At 31.5% G+C, this 21,032-nt stretch overlaps 3 protein-coding genes across 6 annotated transcripts; 2 read left to right on the top strand and 1 right to left on the bottom strand.

The window, feature by feature from the left end:
- Nucleotides 1–580: 580 nt before the first annotated feature.
- On the top strand, nt 581–7,491 carry LOC100115805 (zinc finger protein on ecdysone puffs). 3 transcript variants are annotated; one of them, XM_003427343.5, is made up of 9 exons: nt 581–870; nt 1,414–1,732; nt 1,913–2,059; nt 3,457–3,686; nt 5,229–5,463; nt 5,552–5,710; nt 5,792–6,032; nt 6,124–6,515; nt 6,619–7,475. In XM_003427343.5, exons 2-9 carry the CDS (start codon nt 1,421–1,423, stop codon nt 7,012–7,014), a joined length of 2,112 nt encoding a protein of 703 aa, XP_003427391.1. In that variant the 5' UTR covers nt 581–870; nt 1,414–1,420; the 3' UTR covers nt 7,015–7,475. The 3 variants fall into 3 exon arrangements, with proteins under 3 accessions (XP_003427391.1, XP_008210748.1, XP_008210749.1); XM_008212526.4 differs by having other exon boundaries at nt 653–870; nt 1,910–2,059; nt 6,619–7,491; XM_008212527.4 differs by lacking the exon at nt 581–870 and adding an exon at nt 1,076–1,325 and having other exon boundaries at nt 1,910–2,059.
- Nucleotides 7,478–9,127, bottom strand: LOC100115638 (selenoprotein F). The gene is made up of 4 exons (XM_001599305.4): nt 8,579–9,127; nt 8,274–8,389; nt 8,075–8,196; nt 7,478–7,764 (listed from the first exon to the last, which is right to left on the bottom strand). Exons 1-4 carry the CDS (start codon nt 8,624–8,626, stop codon nt 7,583–7,585), a joined length of 468 nt encoding a protein of 155 aa, XP_001599355.1. The 5' UTR covers nt 8,627–9,127; the 3' UTR covers nt 7,478–7,582.
- Nucleotides 9,128–14,446: 5,319 nt separating this feature from the next.
- Nucleotides 14,447–20,765, top strand: LOC100117310 (codanin-1). Of its 2 annotated transcripts, XM_032599931.1 has the most exons (14): nt 14,457–14,633; nt 14,718–14,818; nt 14,941–15,029; nt 15,139–16,070; nt 16,263–17,268; nt 17,347–17,629; nt 17,719–17,995; nt 18,062–18,222; nt 18,299–18,901; nt 18,988–19,197; nt 19,266–19,631; nt 19,705–19,870; nt 19,951–20,219; nt 20,349–20,750. In XM_032599931.1, the coding sequence occupies exons 2-14, from the start codon at nt 14,732–14,734 to the stop codon at nt 20,496–20,498; spliced, it is 4,599 nt and encodes a 1,532-aa protein (XP_032455822.1). In that variant the 5' UTR covers nt 14,457–14,633; nt 14,718–14,731; the 3' UTR covers nt 20,499–20,750. The 2 variants fall into 2 exon arrangements, with proteins under 2 accessions (XP_001601592.1, XP_032455822.1); XM_001601542.5 differs by having other exon boundaries at nt 14,447–14,818; nt 20,349–20,765.
- The last annotated feature ends 267 nt before the right edge of the window (nt 20,766–21,032 follow it).

Here is a 21,032-nt window from a genome sequence, read left to right as displayed (position 1 = left end):
GCTTGGAGTATTGCTCGAATTTTCCACCTTTTTGATTATAAAAATAATACTGCGTTATAAATTTCATTAATAAAAAATTAACTCTTTTGATAATGATGACTACAAACATACTATCTTATCCTAAAAAATGTAGACAGGTTTTTGCTAGGAGTTGTTAACATGTCATGACTCATTATTAGCATCGGCAGCCATCAGCAATTCAGCATCAGCACAGTGTGTGTTGTGTGTTCTAAGTAAAGAAGCCATTGCAACTATTTATCGATTACTGCTCATATGATTCACAAGCGGTCTGGTGCATTATGGAGCCATCGCGAGCACGTTTAACAATCGTTCAAGAAAAATCTTTATTATCTAGAAAAAGCACTCGACAACAAAACGATAGTCGCATTCTATGGGAACAGTTCGAATAAATTTTTCTGATGAAAATTAAAAGCCATTCGATCGATATATACTTAGAACATTTTTAAAAGTCTGCAGCCGTATTCCGATTTCCGGATCCGGAACCGGGAGCGCCTCGTATTCGACCAATCGAATGGCCCGTTTCTACTCCGCGACATCCCCCCTCTCTCTTCAATTACCGGCTTCGTGTGGGTGCATCGTTGTGAGCCGCTGCCAGCCTGCCTGCTTTTCCCGTCCGCCGATCGCCGTCGTCATTCTACGAGTTTGTCCGTAGTAGAAAGCATCACGCACACAGGCGCTAGTGCAGCCGCGGCGTTTCCTCTCTCCCACTCTGTTCGGAATTCGGATTATATCGCTGGCGACTCCATTTCGTCTTCCCTGCGTTGCTCTCTCGACCCACGCTTTACTCGGCTCTCGACGTTTTCTGCAGGATCCTTGTTGCTTCTCTTCGATTCTCTTCTTCTGAGCGTGGTAAGTTTTTCTTAATTTTCAGTATCGATTATAGCTGGAGCATAAAAACGAGCGCGCAAAATATCTGCCGAAACAAAATAGAAAGCTTCGATTGCGAGTTGCCGGGATGTCCGCGCGGGCGTGAACGCCGCAGCGGCGGCGTCGGTTTTCTAGAACGCGCTTGCAACTTGCACTCGGTTTCCCACAACTTTTCGTATCGATTTTGCTCTGCCAGCTTCCCAGGGACGCGCTTGGTTTTCTCAGATGCGGGTATAATGTTCGTCATTTCGAGCAACATCGAATAGAGTTTCCACATCAGACGCCAAGCACTCCATCGCGTATAGATCAATTTTTCGTTAGCTCTTCACGTGTTTGAGCATCGGCTTCGAGTTCAACGGGCACTTCCTTTTGCTCGTATTGGCATTAACAATTACTTCGATGCAATTTATCGTGCTTTGAATTATCTCACAAAAGTTGTATGCTTAAATTATATTAACTTATTAAAATTCGCACTCACTCAGATAAAGTTTGTGAATTAAGTCTTAATTAATTTTTTTTTTTCAGAGACATCATGTCTTTCAACCGTGGAATCAAGCGGGACTCCTATGGAGCAAACCGCAATTTTAACAACAGGAACATGGGAGGAGGTGGTGGTGGCGGTGGCGGTGGAAGAATGGGCAACATGGGCGGCGGAGGCATGGGCGGAGGAGGTGGTGGTGGTGGCGGCGGCATGAATCCATGGGAAGGTGGAATGATGCCTGGACGAGGTATTCTGCCGACTCCCAACAACAATCTGTCCCTAGCATCTCCTCAAGCTCAGCTGGCCATAGCCAGTAACCTTCTTTCTAATCTTCTGCGAACCCAGCAAGATAACCAGCCACAGGTAATTACTTAATCAGGCAAATATCTATAGCTTTTGAAGTTTTTTGAAACTGAGTAGTTTTTCATTTCATTTTATTTCGTTAACTTTATGCCTTGTTATAAGTCATTATTCTGAATTCCAAGTAGAATTAGTTGTAGCTAGATAAAAGCTAATTAAGTAAAACTTTATTTTGGTAAGAAGGTACCGTCGTTGCTCAGCCTGGGAAACAATTACAGTGGACCTGGGCCTAATTTCAATAATCAGCAAAATTATAATCAAGGCCGGTTTAATGATCGTACTGGTCGCCAAAACATCAAACCTCAGCGACCTCAACCATACAATAATAAGGTATGTTCTATTAATGTAGTGGATAGGGTGAGAATGTCAAGTTCTAATTTTAAAGTAAATGCAGTAAAATTTAAAACGAAAAATGAGTTTCTGATATTTACTTGACAAACTTTGTAGCCAAGTAATTTCAATTTTTTCTTTTTTCTACTTAGAAATGATATTTGAGATTATAAGTAATTCAAATCTTATGCAACATATTCAATAATTCTGTTTTCATGCTTATTCAAGATAAATTTTTTTTTTTGATGAAAAAATGTATGATTCATAACATTTGAATTATTTTATTTTCTATATTTGATTTTATACAATAATCTCAATTTTTTCATCTTCTATGTATATAGATATTATTTCATTTTTTCATACTTTGTATTCTTTAAATAAAATATTTACTTCAATGTATTAAATACTCTGAGAATCATGTTATCTTGATGAAACACTTACAAACACTAGAAAATTTGTACGCATTAATAGATTAAAATATTTTATTTGAATAATATAAGCAAAGTATGATGCGAAAGAAAAACAGTCTTTGACATTCAAGTATTAGATGACTTATAAAATTATTAGTAAGGAATGCATTAATATCAGTATTCCTGCTGTGATAAAATTGGATGAGTTTTCTGTAGGTTCTATATAGTTTTGTGGACCAAAATGCTATTTTTAAATGGTACAAGTTTTAGCAAAATCGATCATTCGTCAATTATAGTACATAATCATTGTGGAAAAGTAGGATATTTCAAGTAATGCATGTTTTCAACAAAAATATTACACAAATCTCACTTTTGGCAATTGTAATCTCATATTTAGAAAAAATAACAACTTTTGATTATCCATCCTAATTACGTAAAAAAACTAGTATTGTGCTTCTATTACTTCATGTGAAGTTATCAGCTCAATGTGTTTACGGATTGTATTGAATTACTTTTTTTTCACATATTTATTTGCAGTCTCCGTTTTCTATACCGACAATTAAAAGAAGTATAAAATGACCAAATCCTGGTTATTATTCTTAAAAATAATAGAGAAAAATTTTAAAGCAATACAGCAAGCAATTTGCTATGTTATTAATACCTCTGAGCATATTTTTCAAGGTGTGAAACATCTGCATCTACATCTCTTGGGAGAACGTATCTAATATTTTAATTTCTATATAAAGCTAAAACATGATTTTAATGATCAACATTATATTTATTATTTCCTTCCGATACTGGTGAAAATCATCCACATAAGTAATTTATTCTTTACTACCCAAAAAAAGTAAAAAAAGGTTTCATTGCCTTTTTTTAATCCCTCTCTAAGCATCCTTTGATTTAAAAATGTAAGCTAATTAAGCTTAAATCAAAACAATGTGACACTTCTCATGACATGGTTTGGTCGTTTTTGACCTATACAAATAGATGGGCAATAATAATAGAGCCCGAGACGGAATTGTTGGGCGACGTGGCCCGCAACAATCTCGTGCACCCCAGTCAGGCAACCAACGCCAGAATGGAAACCAAATTCAGCGGAACGATAAATCTTCTAAACCTATTGCTGCCTCTAAGCAAAATCAGAACGTCAAAAAGGAACAGCTGGATAAGAGCTCTGATAAGACCAATGAAAAAGCAGAAGCGCCTGTCGCTTTAAGGTAAGCTTTTCGGAGATTGCAAACAGTTTCTTCAAACTTCAAAGTATGTTCTCATATCTTCTCTTAAGTACCCTCAAGAGATAGAGAAAGAGATAGAGAGCACAAAAATCCCATTTTTCTTCTTTAAATAGATACTGGTATTCTTTTCTAGCAACACTATTTTTCTTATTCATTTGAATAAATATTGTTGTCAGTGCAAACTCTTGTTAGATCTTCTAAATATCTGATTTATTTTTCTTGGATGTAAACAGGATACTATTTTCAAATATTTATATTTTAGAAACTTAAAAAATGATTAAATGTTATTTTATGAGCAATTTAATGTTTTAATGTGAATGGAGGTTCTAAATATCTAATATTCACTCAGACTTTTCATACTTTAATTTTATTATTTAATGCTTAGCACTTATTAAAAAAATCTTGCAGTTAAAAAATATGTTATTCTGAAACACATGCTATTTTATGTTAAAGATCTGTTGTTACATTATTAATATATCTGAACTTTTTCTAAATGTAATAATGGAAGCACGTAACTACAGCAAATAAAGTATTGCAGTTATGTATAAACTATGCAACTTTAATTATGCGAATGAATGGAAAAAAATCAAACAGTTGTAGAAAAGGTACCAGGTAAGCCTGCAGGAATCTGGTTGAGAAATCAGAAATAGTTATTTAATGTCATTCGATATTTTATTTTTGAGACGGTGCACACATTTTATATGTTATAATGATTTTGTGCCATGCAAAAGTTTTGAGCAGTCCTCCTTAACCCAGCCCAGCCCTCTGAACAATGAGCTTGTCTCGTTTCAAGTTGTCCTTGAATGACAGAAGCTGCGTCGTTTGTGGAAATATTACCATGGATCTTCGATTTTTAGAAACAGAACAAAGCCCACACAGCACTCGTATACTATTTTATTATATTTTCTGAAATGCTCGCACGAGATGCTGAGAAGATGCTCGTTTTTTCTTCGTTGTATAGCTTATAACGGGGAAGCAAAATTTTATATATTTATCAAGAAAATTTTATTTCTCTCATAGTAATTACATTTTTTCTTATAAATCTGATCATGTCTCAAAGACTATGCTGATTTTCATGAAAAAAAATTATAAAACTTTGGCTATTAATTCACAAGCTAAAATGTATAATTTAAATTAAAGCAAGGTAGTTCTTGTATGGATAGTAATAGAAATAAAAAATTAAGAGGGGAAATAAAAGTAGAAAGAAATATCATTTTATGCTAGCTAAAATACTTACCTATGTTAAATCAAGTATTATATATTACTTGTTCTTAAAAAGTTTTGTATTTGTACATTGTGCAATACATTTTCATGTAAATTCATGTGTCATAATTCAAAACAATCTTTTTATATACGTTTACATAGAAATAATATTTACAATTTAACGCTCATATTTTACTTTATTTCGTTATATTTGCTCTTTAATCACTTGAAATAATTATTGTCTCTTTTCAACATGCAAGAGCTAGCTTTAAAATAAGCCTTTTAAATGTTATTTCATCATTCTATAATTTTATACTATAGTGAAGAGAATGAGGAAACTGAGGAATCTAAGAAACGTGAGTGGAAAGATGAGAAGAATGAGCTGTCTAACGAAAAGAATGAAGATGCTGGAAAGACTGACGACGCTGATAAGGATGATGGGGATAAAGGTACTGGTAAAAAGTCTGCAGCAAGACATGCAGAAAGTCGTTATGCAGAGGTTCCTATCAGCAATATGTTTTGCCATGTGTGCAATAAACACATGTGGGATGGATATGTAAGTTATTCTCTAACATTTAGTAATAAAAAATTAAATTTTATTTGTTTGGAAGTTCATACAAATTTAAACAATTGTAATTTTTCAGTCATTTGAAAACCATCTTCGTGGACGTGCTCATCAATTAATGATGGATAAGCTTGATGAATCATATAAACTAAAGGTTGAATTAATGAGGCATGAATTAAGAGTTGCCGAAGAGCAGCGAGAACTCAGTCTTACTAACTCAAAACGACGCGGCAAAAAAGTATGATAAATTTTTACTCTTAGATAAATACTCATCCATACCGATAAATTATTTTTTTTTTAATTTAATTTTTTTTTATAGCTTTCGGTAGATTTGAGTGTTAGAGAGTATTGTACTATGTGTGATTTGAACTTCTATGGTACTCTATCAAGTCATCGCAAGAGTGAAAAACATCAGCAATTAAAAACGTTTTTGCATCCACGCTGCTTCCCATGTGCTAAAGAATTCCCATCAAGAATTGAATATGATGAACATTGCCTTACACCTACACATATGAAAAATGCTGTTCAAAATGAAGAGCAAAGAAAGATCAAGAAAAAGGGTAAGTTAATTGTTGAAAACAAAAGTTAATTTTACTTAGAAATTTTAAAAAACGTTTTGGAAAAAATATTATTTTATCAAAATATGTTTAGAAAAACTTGCAAAGGGAGAGTCTGAAATTCGAAGTGCTGATGATGAAGAAAAGGATGTTGGTACGGATATAATAAAGGGAGACAAATTAGATGATTCTGCAGCAGCAGCAGATGATGATTATGTTACAGAGATTCCTGAAGGACAAATTGACGCTAAATTGAAAATTCCATCATATAAACATTGTAGAACGAATCAATTGTCAGTTGGTAGATCACTTGTAAAGGAAGTTACTGGGTACCAATGTGATAAATGTCGGCGGTTCATGCTTACAGAAGAAGATCTGGTTGCTCATCTTCGTAGCATTACTCATTATCGTAATTTCATTCATGAAATCAAAACTCTGCAGGCTGCAGCAGAGAGTGCTGCTAAAGCAGAACAAGAGAAAAAAGAGGTACAATTTTATAAACCTAACCGGTATTTATTGTAAATATAATTAAATTTATGTTTTATGACATTCATCAAAATGTATTTTTTTTTGCATTTATTTTTTCTAGGGAGATGATAAAGCTGACACAACAGAAAATAGTGAACCCGAGTCTAAACGTCCTAAACTTGACGGTCAAGAAAATGAACAAGATGAAAATGTTAACCTCAATGAAACGGAAGAGAAAAATGAGAACGAGGATGATAAATATGATCCAGCTGAAGCAAATGGCGATACTGATGAAGAAAATGCTGAAGATGAAAACCAAGAAGGCTCTAATGAAAATGAGTGTGCTGAAATTTCACTAAATGAAAATGAAGATTTGGAAGTTAGTAATGATAACGAGCCTGAAGAGAAAACTGAGACCCCAGAAAAAGCTCCTCAAACACCACGAAGCCAAGCAGCTAATCGAGGCAATTATGGCCCGCGCGCACGTGGAAATCGTGCACGAAGATCTCGACGATAGAATATTTTTTTTTTATAAAAGCAATATGAAATGAGAACTTCATAAGTAACATTTGTATGTCAATTCTGAAACTGAATACTTTTTAAGGCCAACCTACCATGTATTTGTTGATTAGCAAATGAAAATAAAATTTGTTCGATCAAGTCAAGTATTCAACGGTGAAATTGCCGTATGAGCGTAAACTGCAAATATGGTACAAGTTTTATTGGTGATATATTTGTACATTGCACTCAATTTTTTAGTTTTATTAGAGACTAACTGACAATTAGAACAAATATATTATTGCTAGTATATACATCTATTGACACTTATTTTTAATGTTTGACGTTCTTAACGTCTAAGTATATTACAGCTTTATATTAGAATGCAAATAATGCATTGTAATGTGTAGATGTAGAATTTTCATTCCAATAACTAAATACACATATTTCTGTACGCTAGAATATGAAATAAATAAACTTCATGTGTCATAAAAAATTTATTACAAATCATTCAACCTGATCCATACATGAACAAGTATAAATAATATTCAATTTGTACAATCAAAACATTTTTTGCATACATCAAATTAATCCATTTGTAAATGAGTAGCTAGAAATTCATCAACGGAATCTGTGTCCCATTTGTGAATATCGAGTACGTCTTCTAATTTGTTTTCGGCATCATATAATTTGATGATTGGATCTAAACCTCTTACATATCTGATTTGTAAATTTTTGTACTTGTTTGGTCGATCACTTTTGATAAAAGCTATTTAACAAAAGATAAAAATAATTATTCATATTATTCGTGATATTAAAAAATTTAGAAACAGTTGTATAAAAGACTAATTTAGTATTATTTCTATATATTGTATATCAATGTATATGCAGAATTGAATAAAATTACAGTATTGTAGCTTTAGCGTTAATAACAGATAATATCCAGAATTGATTGTATCCTTATTTGAATATTAAAACAAAAAATAAATAAAAATTGGATTGTTCTAAATTAATTCAACAATTTAAGTTATTTTAAAACACTGAATAACATTGAATAATAAGATTTTTAAAGTTTTTACCTTGAATTTGTGGATAAGCTCCAAATTTGCAAGTGCATACTTCAAGCACAGCCTTTGGATATCGTTTTGAACTAGAATTATCGTCACCTTCATCTTTCAAACAGCATTCTTGGCATTTTTCACTGATAAATTCATTAATAAATCTATACCTACTTATATCATTTTTCTATCAATTAAAAAGATGTCAAGTATAACTTACTGAATATCATTGAGTTCAAACTTTTTGAATTTCTCACACGTGGAACAAAGTAATGTTGCTTTGTTATATCCAAGACTTTTACAGTCTTCGGCAGAAAATTCTGATAAAACATTTGTCTAAAAATCAAAATTAGAGGAGTTAGAAAACAACAATGTTTCTGCGTGTATATTTTCATAGAAAATTCTCTGTAGATCTAAAAATTTATTATTAGAGAATTAAAATTTTTTTTTATACGTAGCAAAGACAATTCTCAAGTAATACAAAAACTTATTTGGGTCTTTTTATGTATAAATTAATATACTTACCACCGTCAATAATAGGGATAATTGAAGAAACGCTAAAATGTGTGCCATTTCATATGATATTATTTATATTATAACAATTATTATCAATACAAATTGACACGTTGCGATTGTTGATTCGTTGTTTACCAGCCGTGTTTCTATCTGATCACAATTTATACCTACTCAAAATTAATTTCATATATACTTATAGGTTAGGTTTTCCCAGTGGTTTGGAACCCCCCCTACCCCAGCTAACGAATTTTGGATATATATATAAATAAAAATACGTATAGATGTATTTTTAATAGCACTTCTCAAAAATACTAATTATATAAATAGCACCCCCGTAGTTTATAAATAAAAAATAGGTAAAGATCGCGCATCTTATAACCTCGATATCTCTTCAGATACCTACAATTCGTTACTTCTTATAGTCTAAAAAAACAGCACCATGCGTGAATCTAATCGCACCATAGCTAAAAATCCATAAAATGCAATATTAATTGCGAAAAGATAATAAAACCCAATTTATATATCGCCGAACTGCACGGCGTCTTGGCGCATGCGCGGCGCAGATATTCTAGGGCAGTGTAGCCAAAAGAGACAGAATAGAAGGAGGGAAAAATAAAAATTTAAAATCGATGAAAAATAAATATCGCCGAAAAAATATTTAAAATATTGGATAATTACTTACGAGGGATTATAAGAAAATTTACTGTAACAAAATAATTTTTTTTGCATTAATTAGCATTGTTATAAATAATCAAAGTTTTACATATAACAATGTTAATTAATGCAAAAAAATTATTTTGTTACAGCAAATTTTTTTATAATCCCTCGTAAGTAATTATCCAATATTTTAAATATTTTTTCGGCGATATTTATTTTTCATCGATTTTAAATTTTTATTTTTCCCTCCTTCTATTCTGTCCCTTTTGGCTACACTGTTCTAGGGTTTTTATTTTGGGAGCTAAAGCGAATCCCGCAGACCCGCAGATGATTAAAAATTGTATAAGAAGTTAACTTATACCTTTTTCTTTTTAAATAAATAATAATAGTGAATATAAATAAATAAAAATTAAAGTTAACAATGGATGCACATACAATGGTAATTATATTAACAACGTTATTTTTAAAACTTTCTACAGTTAATACATTTTATTCGTTTATAATTGTATACTTTGCCGTATTATAAACGTGTCATAATTAAATATTATATTTTCATTTTTACGTGAATCAGAGAGCAACAGTCGTACGCATGGTCTTGCAGTCATTATAGCAGGCTAAAACACATCAAGATAAAACTATTATGCATCAATGAGCCATACAATACCTGAGGGAACAGGAAGCATATACTTGGAACTGTGTTCTGATCATTCCCTTATAGTTCTGCACTTTTGGAAACTGGACATGTATTATATGTATCATGAGACAACCACTGGTTAACAAGGAGACGATTGCCAAGGTGTGGCTGGGGCTTATCCTACCTAAGGATATTAGGAACAGTCTCAAGGATTGCTGAATTTTTCATTTACTGAACATCAAGCTTAAACTCTGCTTTCAAAAGATATAAAGCATACAAAAAGTATGGCCCAAACTTGAAATAGTGGATTCAAAAAACTGCTCCCGATGCAAAAAAGTAGCTAAAAACTGATGTTCTAGATGCTAGGATATTAGGAACAGTCTCAAGGATTCATTATACGTGGTGGGTAGTAAATTTTAACATAAATATCTCTTGTTTTAGAAATGCATATATCTCTTGTATTACAGTACGGTAAAGCTGCTGCTACCTGCTGCTACATCCACGTATCCTCAAATTCATAATCGACAGCATCAGTGTGGAGAGCATCGAGGAACTGCAGATTTGTAACGAAAAACAGCTTAGCAGTGAGCTTAAGCTCCTCGTCAACAAGCTTATAAATGCTACTATAGTAGCTTATTTTAAAATTAATTTTAGGAGAATGTGTAGTGTCAATGTTTTGAGGGGAAGTGATTACAATGTCTTTAAAAGAGAAACCAATAGACTATGTATTATAATGAATTTAATTTGATGTTAAAATATTTTTTAAAAGTTCGATCTTGTAGCCATGAAAAATAATGTATTTAGAATAAAAATTCATAAATAAATATTAAAAGCTCTTTGCAGTCGTCATTATTACATTTTTACTTATTTGTTATAATCTGGTATATATAAATATCTCCATTGTTCCTATGTAGCTCAATGATCTTTAACAGCTACGTAAATTATTGTAACCTCTATTATAGTCTTGTTTTTTGAAATTTCTTGCAGTGTCATATTTAAATCAAGATCATAGAACCTTTGGAGAAAAAAATATCTTGTATGATAAGTTCCTTGATTCCAACAGTACTCGGACACTTTGAGCGTGTTATTAGTACCTGGATCTTCTTCATTTAGGCCTTATTCTACATAACAATTAATAACTTCACTAACTAATCTTGTGTTTATTGTTTCTCCATTTCTTTCTCTCTCGATCAGTTTCAAGATAGCATTGGTAACAATGCTTCCAAAATAAAAACCCTAGAATATATACGCCGCGCATGCGCCAAGACGCCGTGCAGTTCGGCGATAGTTAAATTGGGTTTTATTAACTTTTTGCAATTAATATTGCATTTTATGGATTTTTAGCTATGGTGCAATTAGGTTCACGCATGGTGCAGTTTTTTAAGACTATAAGAAGTAACGAATTGTAGGTATCTGAAGAGATATCGAGGTTATAAGATGCGCGATCTTTACCTATTTTTTATTTATAAACTACGGGGGTGCTATTTATATAATTAATATTTTTGAGAAGTGCTATTAAAAATACATCTATACGTATTTTTATTTATATATATATATATATATATATATATATATATATATATATATATCCAAAATTCGTAGGCTGGGGTAGGGGGGGTTGGTTTGGACTTCTTCTTCTTTATTTTGTGACCTTGTCTTATTATTGGTTAAAACCAACTGTGACTTAGGTCATCACCAGGTTATTTGAGTATACATATGTAGAGGGCGTATACGCGCCATAAATTCAAATTCTTGAAGATTAAACTTCTATCTTCACTTGTAGCAAGGAAGGATAGAAAGGAAAGGAAATTGTAAAAAAGGAGAAAAAAAGATTGAGACTATATGATAAGATTAGAAATGAATAGTTTTTGGGATATTAATTACTTTGAGTAATCTAAAACAGACACAATATTAAATAATTAATCGAATAAATACACTATTGCTAAATAAAAAGATCACAAGCTTTGAGAAAATTACATAAAATTTTGCATGTATCATTTTTAGGATATTTTAAAAATAGTTCCAAATTAAAAGGCTTTGAATATCTAGCTTTTGACAATTCTTTGATTATCAAATTTAGGGCAATGCCAAAAAATATGTTCAGCATCCCTGGTAAAAATAACTTATTAAATCCGATTCAAAAGGTAATAGGTTGTAATTGGATTTCTTAATCGGAAATTATTCAATTAAAACCAATTTAATCGATTAAAATCTATTTAATCTGATTATAACTTTTAGTCGGTTTTAATCGAATTCAATCAGTTGTATTTTTCAACAAATATAACATTTTATTTAAAAACACAACTGTTTAAATCCGATTAAGACCGACTAAAACTTATAATCAGATTAAATAGATTTTAATCGAATAATAGGTTTTAATTCGATAATTTCCGATTAAGAAATACAATTAAACCCTATTATCTTTCGAATCGGATTTAATAAGTTATTTTTACCAGGGATGTTGATATGAATAGGAAGATGGTCACTAGAGAGTGAATCATCAAGAACTTCCCATTTAGTATTTGCAACCGTTCAGAAGAAATAAAAGTGAGATCTACAGCAGAGATGACGTTTATATTGTTATGTAAAAAAGTGTGATCACCATTATTTAACAAAACTAAATTAGATATATCTATTTGATCCATTAAGTGAGAGCCAATTCTATCGAATATGTCTGAATTATCCCATGCTGAAATATGACAATTAAAATCACCTATTATTATTTAAGAAAATGTCTAAAACATTGGTATTAAAATTATTATTAGGGGGTCTATACACAGAAGAAATCAGTAATTCATTAACATTAGGAATGTTCAAAAAATCGTCAATTTTGTTATAAATAATATTATTTTTAATGCATATACATTGTATACCACCACCTTTGTCTGTGATTCTATCATTTCTGACAACAGCGAAATTAAAAAAAAAAATTATCATTAGGTTTGAGCCAAGATTCAACAATAACAAAAATAACGTATTCGTTTAATAAATTTTGAATTTCATATTTTTTGTTTTTTATACTATGAGCGTTCCATTGAAAATGTTTTTAATTTCTTCTATTATTCTCTATTTTCATTAATAGTAAGTTGAGAATTAGGATTTTAATTGTCTGTCATAAAGACAGACCTGCCTAGAAACTTCCCAAAAAAAATCAGAAATGCTATGAAATAAGAAAGAAAATACAGAAAAAGAAAAGATTAGAGAAAGAGTAGAGAATTAGTTACCCTTCCTAAAGAAAACGTATTCAGTTTTTAAATAGTGTGCGACTCGATCGGTATTCGCTTCTAGGTTATCTCGAGTATGTTCGGAAATGAAATTTCGGTTAGTAGTTAGGTTGGTAGCCCTACGCTAACCAACCGCCCGACGTTCAGCGCGTGTAAAAAGTAGATGGTTAGCACAGCTGATTGTTCGGATTCGGAGCAAGTCAATGTTATTGCAATAAAGTATAAAGTTGATCTATTTATCAAGACATTATGAACGTAATTGAGGTGTTTGATAATATCCTATCATCGACCGATTCTAATAGTGATGTAGATGAAATGTTTGATGACATTTTCGATGATTATGAAGCCAATGATCATCGTATTCCATGAGTTGAAAATTTTGTAGTTAATGTTGTACACAACCTCAAATCTCACATATAGTCACATGGCATGCTCATCAGTCACCATCGCGGAAATCAGCTCGCCTAACCGTCTATTGTTTACACGCGCTGAACGTCGGTTAGCGTAGGGCTACCAACCTAACTACTAACCGAAATTTCATTTCCAAACATACTATATACCGTCGCCATACTAGAAGCGCGAATATTCAAAATAAAAGAATAAAATCTAGTTTCTAATATAACTGACAATCTTTCCTCGATGTTTTTCCGCACGCACGAATCCGAGAGCCGCACTTTTACTCCCTTTACGATCCTTTTTTGCCACCCGTCATAAAACGTGCGCAGGGATTTTCCCAAGCGCACTAGGTAATCCTTAGGACCTCAGCACCCGAGCCCTCTGCCTGCGGCACATCTGGGTCCTTACCCCCCCCCCCGCTTTCTCTCTCTCTCTCTCTCTCTCTCTCTCTCTCTCTCTCTCTCTCTCTCTCTCTCTCTTTCCCTCAACCTCCCAAAAACTACTTGGCGTGCAGCCGAGGATGAAGCTGCTTGGATCTCAGTCTATATCTAAGCCTCCACCCGGAATAATCTACCTTGTCCAGTACTATTTCCCGTGCACACTTTTAATGCGGCCTATTGTCGGTCTCAAGCCCGAAGAAAACGCAGAGAGAAAGTGTTGTTAATAATTGTAAAATCGTCCTCATTTAACAAATCATAATCGCGCGCTTGAAATCGAACTATAAGTTCTAAAGACGAAACGAACCGACCTTATATTCCCGGACACGGAACGCGGGAGGAAACAATACGTTTCAGAACGCGACTCCAGTGGTTTTCCTAATACCAACTATCTTCGTTGCTAAAAGAATATGCGTCAGAAATGGTATTTGGAATCGCATTGAAATGTGGCATTGCAACCAGGCCGTCCACATAAGAATTATCCTTACTGTGTACTATATATATATATATATATATATATATATATATAGCAATCTAATCTGCATCATATTTATACATACTGTATAGATGGCTGTTCTCCTCTGTTTTCGTTACTTTATGTGAAAGTGCATTATTACAATGGACGTACAACGCATACAAGAATATATTGTAGTACAAGTGTAAAAAATAATTATATTTAATGTTTAACAGTACGTAGTCATGATATTGTTTTGTTTGTAAGTATCCACCAAGTGGTACATCAGGTGAAAACGTGTAATTTTTATTAAAAAACCAAAATAACGTTAAACTTCCACAAAAAGAAAGGGACGTAAAAATGGCACAAGAAATTTTAAACAATTTGCTCAGCTCCAAAGTTCCGGCAAAAGAAATTCTGGATTGGTTGACGACTGATAATTTAAATGTAAGGTTTATTCCAAAAGTTCTTCTAGGTTATACTATAGAATAATAAACTGTACTGATGTAATTAAAACATACTGAAAATGGTTTTGCAAAAAATTATTTAATTCAAAATTTAATTTTTAGAAGACTGAGTGGTTTGATTTTAACAAAACTTGTCCAAGGGAAGAATTCATAACTTTCTTTTTAAATTATTTGAGAGACCAATTCCAAAGGTAAATCAATAATATCTACATTATACATACTCTGAGAAAATTTGACTTTAAATAATTATGCACCGAAAATTTTTTAAATTATGTTTAATAATTCTAATTTTTGATGCAGTGTTCTCCAGACATCTACCACATTCAAAGAAACACCAGCAAAGAAAATATCACAGCATCAAAGAATTAAAACATATAGTACTGTAAAAAATAAGATCGGATCTCAAAATAATGCTGATAATTCTTCAGCAGCATATCACAAAGAAACAGAGTGTATTGCTAAAGGTTTGGATCCCAACAATGTTAATAATACTAAAGTAACACCTGCGAGATGTAATGTAACTGATATTGGCAAATTAAGTATAAATCCACAAAGTAGTACACCTCTCATGAAAACAAAAAATTCTCCAAACAAGAAACGAGTTGAATTAATTAGTTGTAATTCTTCTCAAAGCCGGAATATAAATCCAGCTTTTAAAGAAAGTTTGGAATATGGGCGGGGTGGCAATTTGACAGATGATAAAAGTTTCAATAATAGTTCTTTTCCCAGTCTTGGGGGAAACAGATCTGTAAATTTGAATTCCCCTAATTTATCAACAAATGCTAATAAAAGTGAATGTTCAGAATTTCATTCAAATCTTTCTCAAAGATCAAATTTTTCAATATCAAACAAAGTATTCCAAAGCCCAGTTTCTCCATTGTATAGTAATTCAGTACATATGTTGAGCCCTATAAATGCAAAGACTCCTCAAAGCAGGTATAATGATAATCAATCTAACAGCTATTTTCAACTAAATAGTACTAGTACTCCTGAAAGGATACCAAATAATGATAGTAAGAGTTCATCGAGAACTCCAAGACAAAATTTTGACTTGAGCGAGTTCATTGTGACAGATACTCGTTCAAAAAAACGAAGTGGAAAAAAAAATAGTAAAATATCACAAATTGATGCAGAACAACAAACTCTTTTGTCGGACACATCCACACATTCAGAACAAAATACAAGAAGAAGAAAAGTTAACCCTACACGTCTTAATACTACAGATGAAAAAGGTAAAAGTTTGATTCATTTTAAATGCTTAGTTTGATATTAGCATATAACAAGTAAATTTTATGTTTAACTTGTCACTTGAAGTTGATCTAATGAATATTATTAGAATATTGCATAACTCTGTTTTATTAAATTGTTTCAGAAACATGTAATATTAATATTTTAAAATGTATTTATTGGGATATTGATTTTAGGTAACAAAGAAAATACTGTTTTTGGTGTTGTATCAAGACCATTTATGCAAAATCCACAGTTTGTTAATGTATCGCCAATTGATAAATCTGTCGATAATGAAAGTTTTCAAGTTGAAAGAGGACTTGTTAAAATGGAAAGACAGAAGAAGCCTGAAAATACTACAAATGAAAATACAATGTCAAATACAAATACCTATACTAGTGCAGTCAATGAACCACCAAAATATAAAATATTGCCACGAACTCCAAGGAAAGTAGTTCAATCAGGATCAATAATTATTCCTAACAAAGAGTCAGTTGATAATGAGAACGTTTTGGTCATATTAGCAGAGATGTACAGTGGATTTTTAGATCACAATTTAATAGTAAATCCAATGAGAGAGTTATATTATATAATTCAATTGATTACTGTTCAATATACAAATAATACTCAACAAATATTATCTACCAAGCAAAAAGTAAGAGAACCTATTAATACAAAAACAAATAATGAGTCAACCGATGAGAAAAAACATCTATCAGCTTTGAGAAAATCTTTGAATTTCGATGATTTTGGAGAAGTAGAAGATAAGGAGAAAAAAAATGACAAAGAAAATAATTCTGAACATGACAAATCTTATAATGAACTTGGATGCTTAAATTTAGTGGATGATGCAAAAGAAAATTTGAATAAAGTCAATACAAAATTACAAGAATTTTCCGTAACTAAAAGTAGTGATGAAATAACTAATAATGTAACAAAGAAGATAAATTTTGAAGAGATAGATATAGCAAAAAATTGTGTGAAATTGTATCTTGATACTCCACACAATTGTGTGTATTTTTCAACTTTAGTCCTTGATTATCAAAAGGCCTTTTTAAAATGTTTAGATAGAGTAACTTTAAAATTACTTTGTGAAAATAATCAAATTGCTACATTTCAACCTGAGCTGTGCAAGTACCTGAATACGATTTATAGTGTTAAAGTAGCTGAGTCAAACAAAATTAAATCTCTACTTAATATTGGGTATGCTGATAAAATTTTGCAAAAGTTTAGCTTGTGTTTTCTTTTAAAATATTTATTTAATTGTATTGAACATTCTAGGACATTGGAGTTGAACGTGTGCTTCCAAATAGATACAGATAATCGTGAAAAATTTCCTTCACTTCATAGTTTTCAATGTTTTAGAAAACAACGAGATATGTTTTATGACATTTTAAAAATTTGGGAAGATAATCATCTGGTTCCGGGTTGGACTTTCCAAATAGCTTTAAGTGGTAAAATCAAGTCAATGCTTACCATGCATACAGATATTACTAATTTTACCCATTTTTCACGTCTTTTTAAATCGCAAATGCTCATTTCATGCATTCAGAGTGGAAATCAGGTACTGTTCTATATATTTTAGTTTTTATAAATTTGAGTACAGTATCGATTTTTTTTTGCATTGAACCAATAATTTTGTCATTATAACAGGAGGATATATTGGATGACGAAACTGCTAGTTTTCTGAAAGACTTAAAAGACATAAATCCAGAAAAATTAACACAACTTCAACGAAAATTAGTTACACCAGTGTCACAAAAAGGTCCAGTTCCATTGCCTTCGTTTCCTGGAATACAAGAATTTTATAAAGACTTTATTTTGTACGCGTCCAACGCCATGTTTTACACTTATTTGGAAAATACTTTTATTAGCGAAATTATGGATCTGAACAACTCACAGTTTGCTGGTAGTGATATCGAAGAGACAGGTAAATTTCATTATGAGTATTATTCTTAAATTTATATAATTGTGCTTAATAATATTCTTTTTTCAGAAACAAAAGTTGATGAACATACAAAGCAAAATTTTGTTGTCTGCTTAACCAGCTTAAGATTACTTTCCAAATTTTTGGGATTTATTACGTCTTTACCATATCAATCGGAAACGTCTATGTTGGAAGATGTCATTATTTCTCAAGTTACTTTACGCAGCAAGGTAGCACGTTTATTTTTGAAGCGCATGATATATTTTTTAAAGATTTGTTTATTAATTGATTCGTGTTTATTTTTAGGTTTTACCTCATATCGACTTGCAATATTGTCTTCAAACTGCAGTTTTACAGGGAAAGTTATCATTAACAGTACCATGGGTGGTAGAATACTTATCAATGATGGATCATGCATCACTTCGACTGCCGTATTATAAAAAAATTTTGGAAATGTTATATTGTATTTACAGAGCTTCTAATTACCATGCTATTACAAATTCAGAAGAATTTATGTCTCAAAAAGCGGGAGTTATGATCAGGCTTTCGATTGGTTGGCTTTTTGAATTACCGATTTTCCCTTCTGAGTTATATTACTCCTGGCAATCAAAATACAACGATAAAGCACTAAAAATGATTTGCGAAGAAGAAATCATTAACAATATTGAAAACAACTTGAATGACGCAGAAACATCTGTACTTTCAGTAAAACATTCATTGTTTTTGGATAAATTAGAAATGGTCGATGATCGCATTTTATATAGTTGTTGTCCATTTTTAAGAGAATTAAATATTTTGTTGACACCAGGAAATTCGAATGTGAGTAATAGTGCTTCTTATAGACATGTTACTCCAGTTACTAGTCAGTTACAGAAACCTACCAAGAAAACAAACACAAAACATCTTGAGGTAAAAACGTTATATCTGTTGTTTCCCCTATAATTATAAATAACTAAATGACATAGAACTAAATTTTTTAAAAATATCTTTAATAGATTCAGCTAGAGGAAGCATTTTTCCATGGTCAACCCATGTCCACGCGAAAGACTGTGGAATATGTCTCAGAAAGAATAGCTTCTAGTTCGGTCAAATATATCTGTAATAATTTGTTACCTATTGAAAGACAAGTTATCTTTCAAGAGTTACGAAATATCATAAAAGAAAAATATAATGACGAATTAGAAAAGAACCCTGAGTCGCTAAAGGTAAACTTATTCAATTATTAATGTACTAATTAGTTTTACTTAACTAAATATGATTATAACTGTTTTAGAACATTTTGTTGAAAGATATAAGTTTACTAGCAATTAGAGCCTCAAATAATATAAAGGCAAAAAGTGAACAAGCTCTACCAAAATTATGTGAAGCTCGTATCACACAATCTATTGAATCGTTATTAGCTGAAGATTGTTTAAAATCCGTTAAAGATATGTGTGTGAAAATTGCATTAAGAATGACGATAGAGAGAGTAGATCAATGGATTCATTCACATATCGTTGGAGGATCTAGCTTCATAAAAGATATGAATTTTGAATTAACTAAAATTTGTAAAATGGATTTTGAAATTGATACGAATATGGATATAAAGCGACATAATCCAAATGCACCAAGTCCTACAGATATTTTAGATGAATCAAGAGTAAGATATTTCAAATTTGAACAAATGCATTAGTGGTTTTACATTTTTTAAAATTTTGTTCGTCAATTTTTAGAATCTGATCTGGGAACTGCTAGAGACACAGGGTAAAACACAAACAGAGAAAAGCATAGCTAATTTTTGGGATCGCTTATATCTGAGCCTGACAGAACGATCTGACTTACAATCACCATCTGAAAAAATCATCTCATCTTTAAGTTTAGACCTGTGCTTATTTTTAAGTAAGCAATACATTAATTATTTTTATTATCCACTTGTTGCACTTGTGTATTCAAATGTGTTAAATCATTTTATTTTTCAGTAACTTACAGACAAGATTTATTCACTGATAAAATACAGGAAAAAGTATTGCGCGCTTGGAAAATAGATCACATGCAATTTTCTGAATCAGATTCACCATTATCAAAGATAATAAGCCCAAAGAATGTTGTATTATTATCACAACTTTCGAACAATAAGATTTGGATAACACTTGGAAGATTTTTAAAAAAATTATTGAAAGAAAATATTTTATCCATTGATTTGCTGAATGAACAAGCTGTAGCGTTGTTTAAGGACGAGTGGCCGATTGTAAGTGGATTTTTTTTTAAATCATTATTAAAACAACGATTTTTTGGCAGAATAATTATAATAACTATATAGCATTGTTGTTTATTACTATTATGTGTACACATAATTGATTTCTAATCAATTTTTCAGCAAGTATCAAAAAATTTGTCCACCTGTTTAAAAGAAGCTATAGATGGTTATAGATCATCTGATGAAGAGACTGAAAGAATCAGGTGTTTATTAGAATGGGTAGCAGGTGCTCACAGTGATATGGACCGTGATAGTTTTGGTTTCGATTAAAACTATCTGTTGATATTTTATGCTGTTATATTTATAAATTCATGATGAATATTAATGTCTGTCTGCCTGTATGTACGTGTGCATGTGAGTAATGAGTGCTTGTTGAAAAGTGTATACAAACAAATAATGATGGAATGATCTATACTTTTTTAATTAACTTGTATAAAAAAATTTTTAGCTGCATTTTTCAACGTGTGTTGATATTTTGTTAAATGTTATTAACAATAAAAAATGTAGGTGTTTATTTTATACAAATTCATGATCAAAGTTGGTTGTATTTTTCAAGCTTTTTCCCAACAATTCAAATGAAACTCATGACGACAATTCTAATTTCTGCACTTCTCACTCTAATAATACTTGGTAATTAGTGCAACATTTATTCATTATAATATGTAATAGTGTTTTCTTTGCCACTGCTTATTTCATATCGCAAATTAAATGTTGTGAACTTGTTTTATGATGGATCACAGAGTGTTTTGAGCAATGGTAATGTCTATAAGCTGTTTTTAAATAATCTGAAAAACGACCTTTGTT

The sequence above is a fragment of the Nasonia vitripennis genome, chromosome 1 (genome assembly GCF_009193385.2).
Source record: "Nasonia vitripennis strain AsymCx chromosome 1, Nvit_psr_1.1, whole genome shotgun sequence".
Classification (NCBI taxonomy): domain Eukaryota; kingdom Metazoa; phylum Arthropoda; class Insecta; order Hymenoptera; family Pteromalidae; genus Nasonia; species Nasonia vitripennis.
The sequence above is the reverse complement of the archived record's forward strand: the minus strand, read 5'-3'. Positions and strand labels throughout refer to the sequence as shown.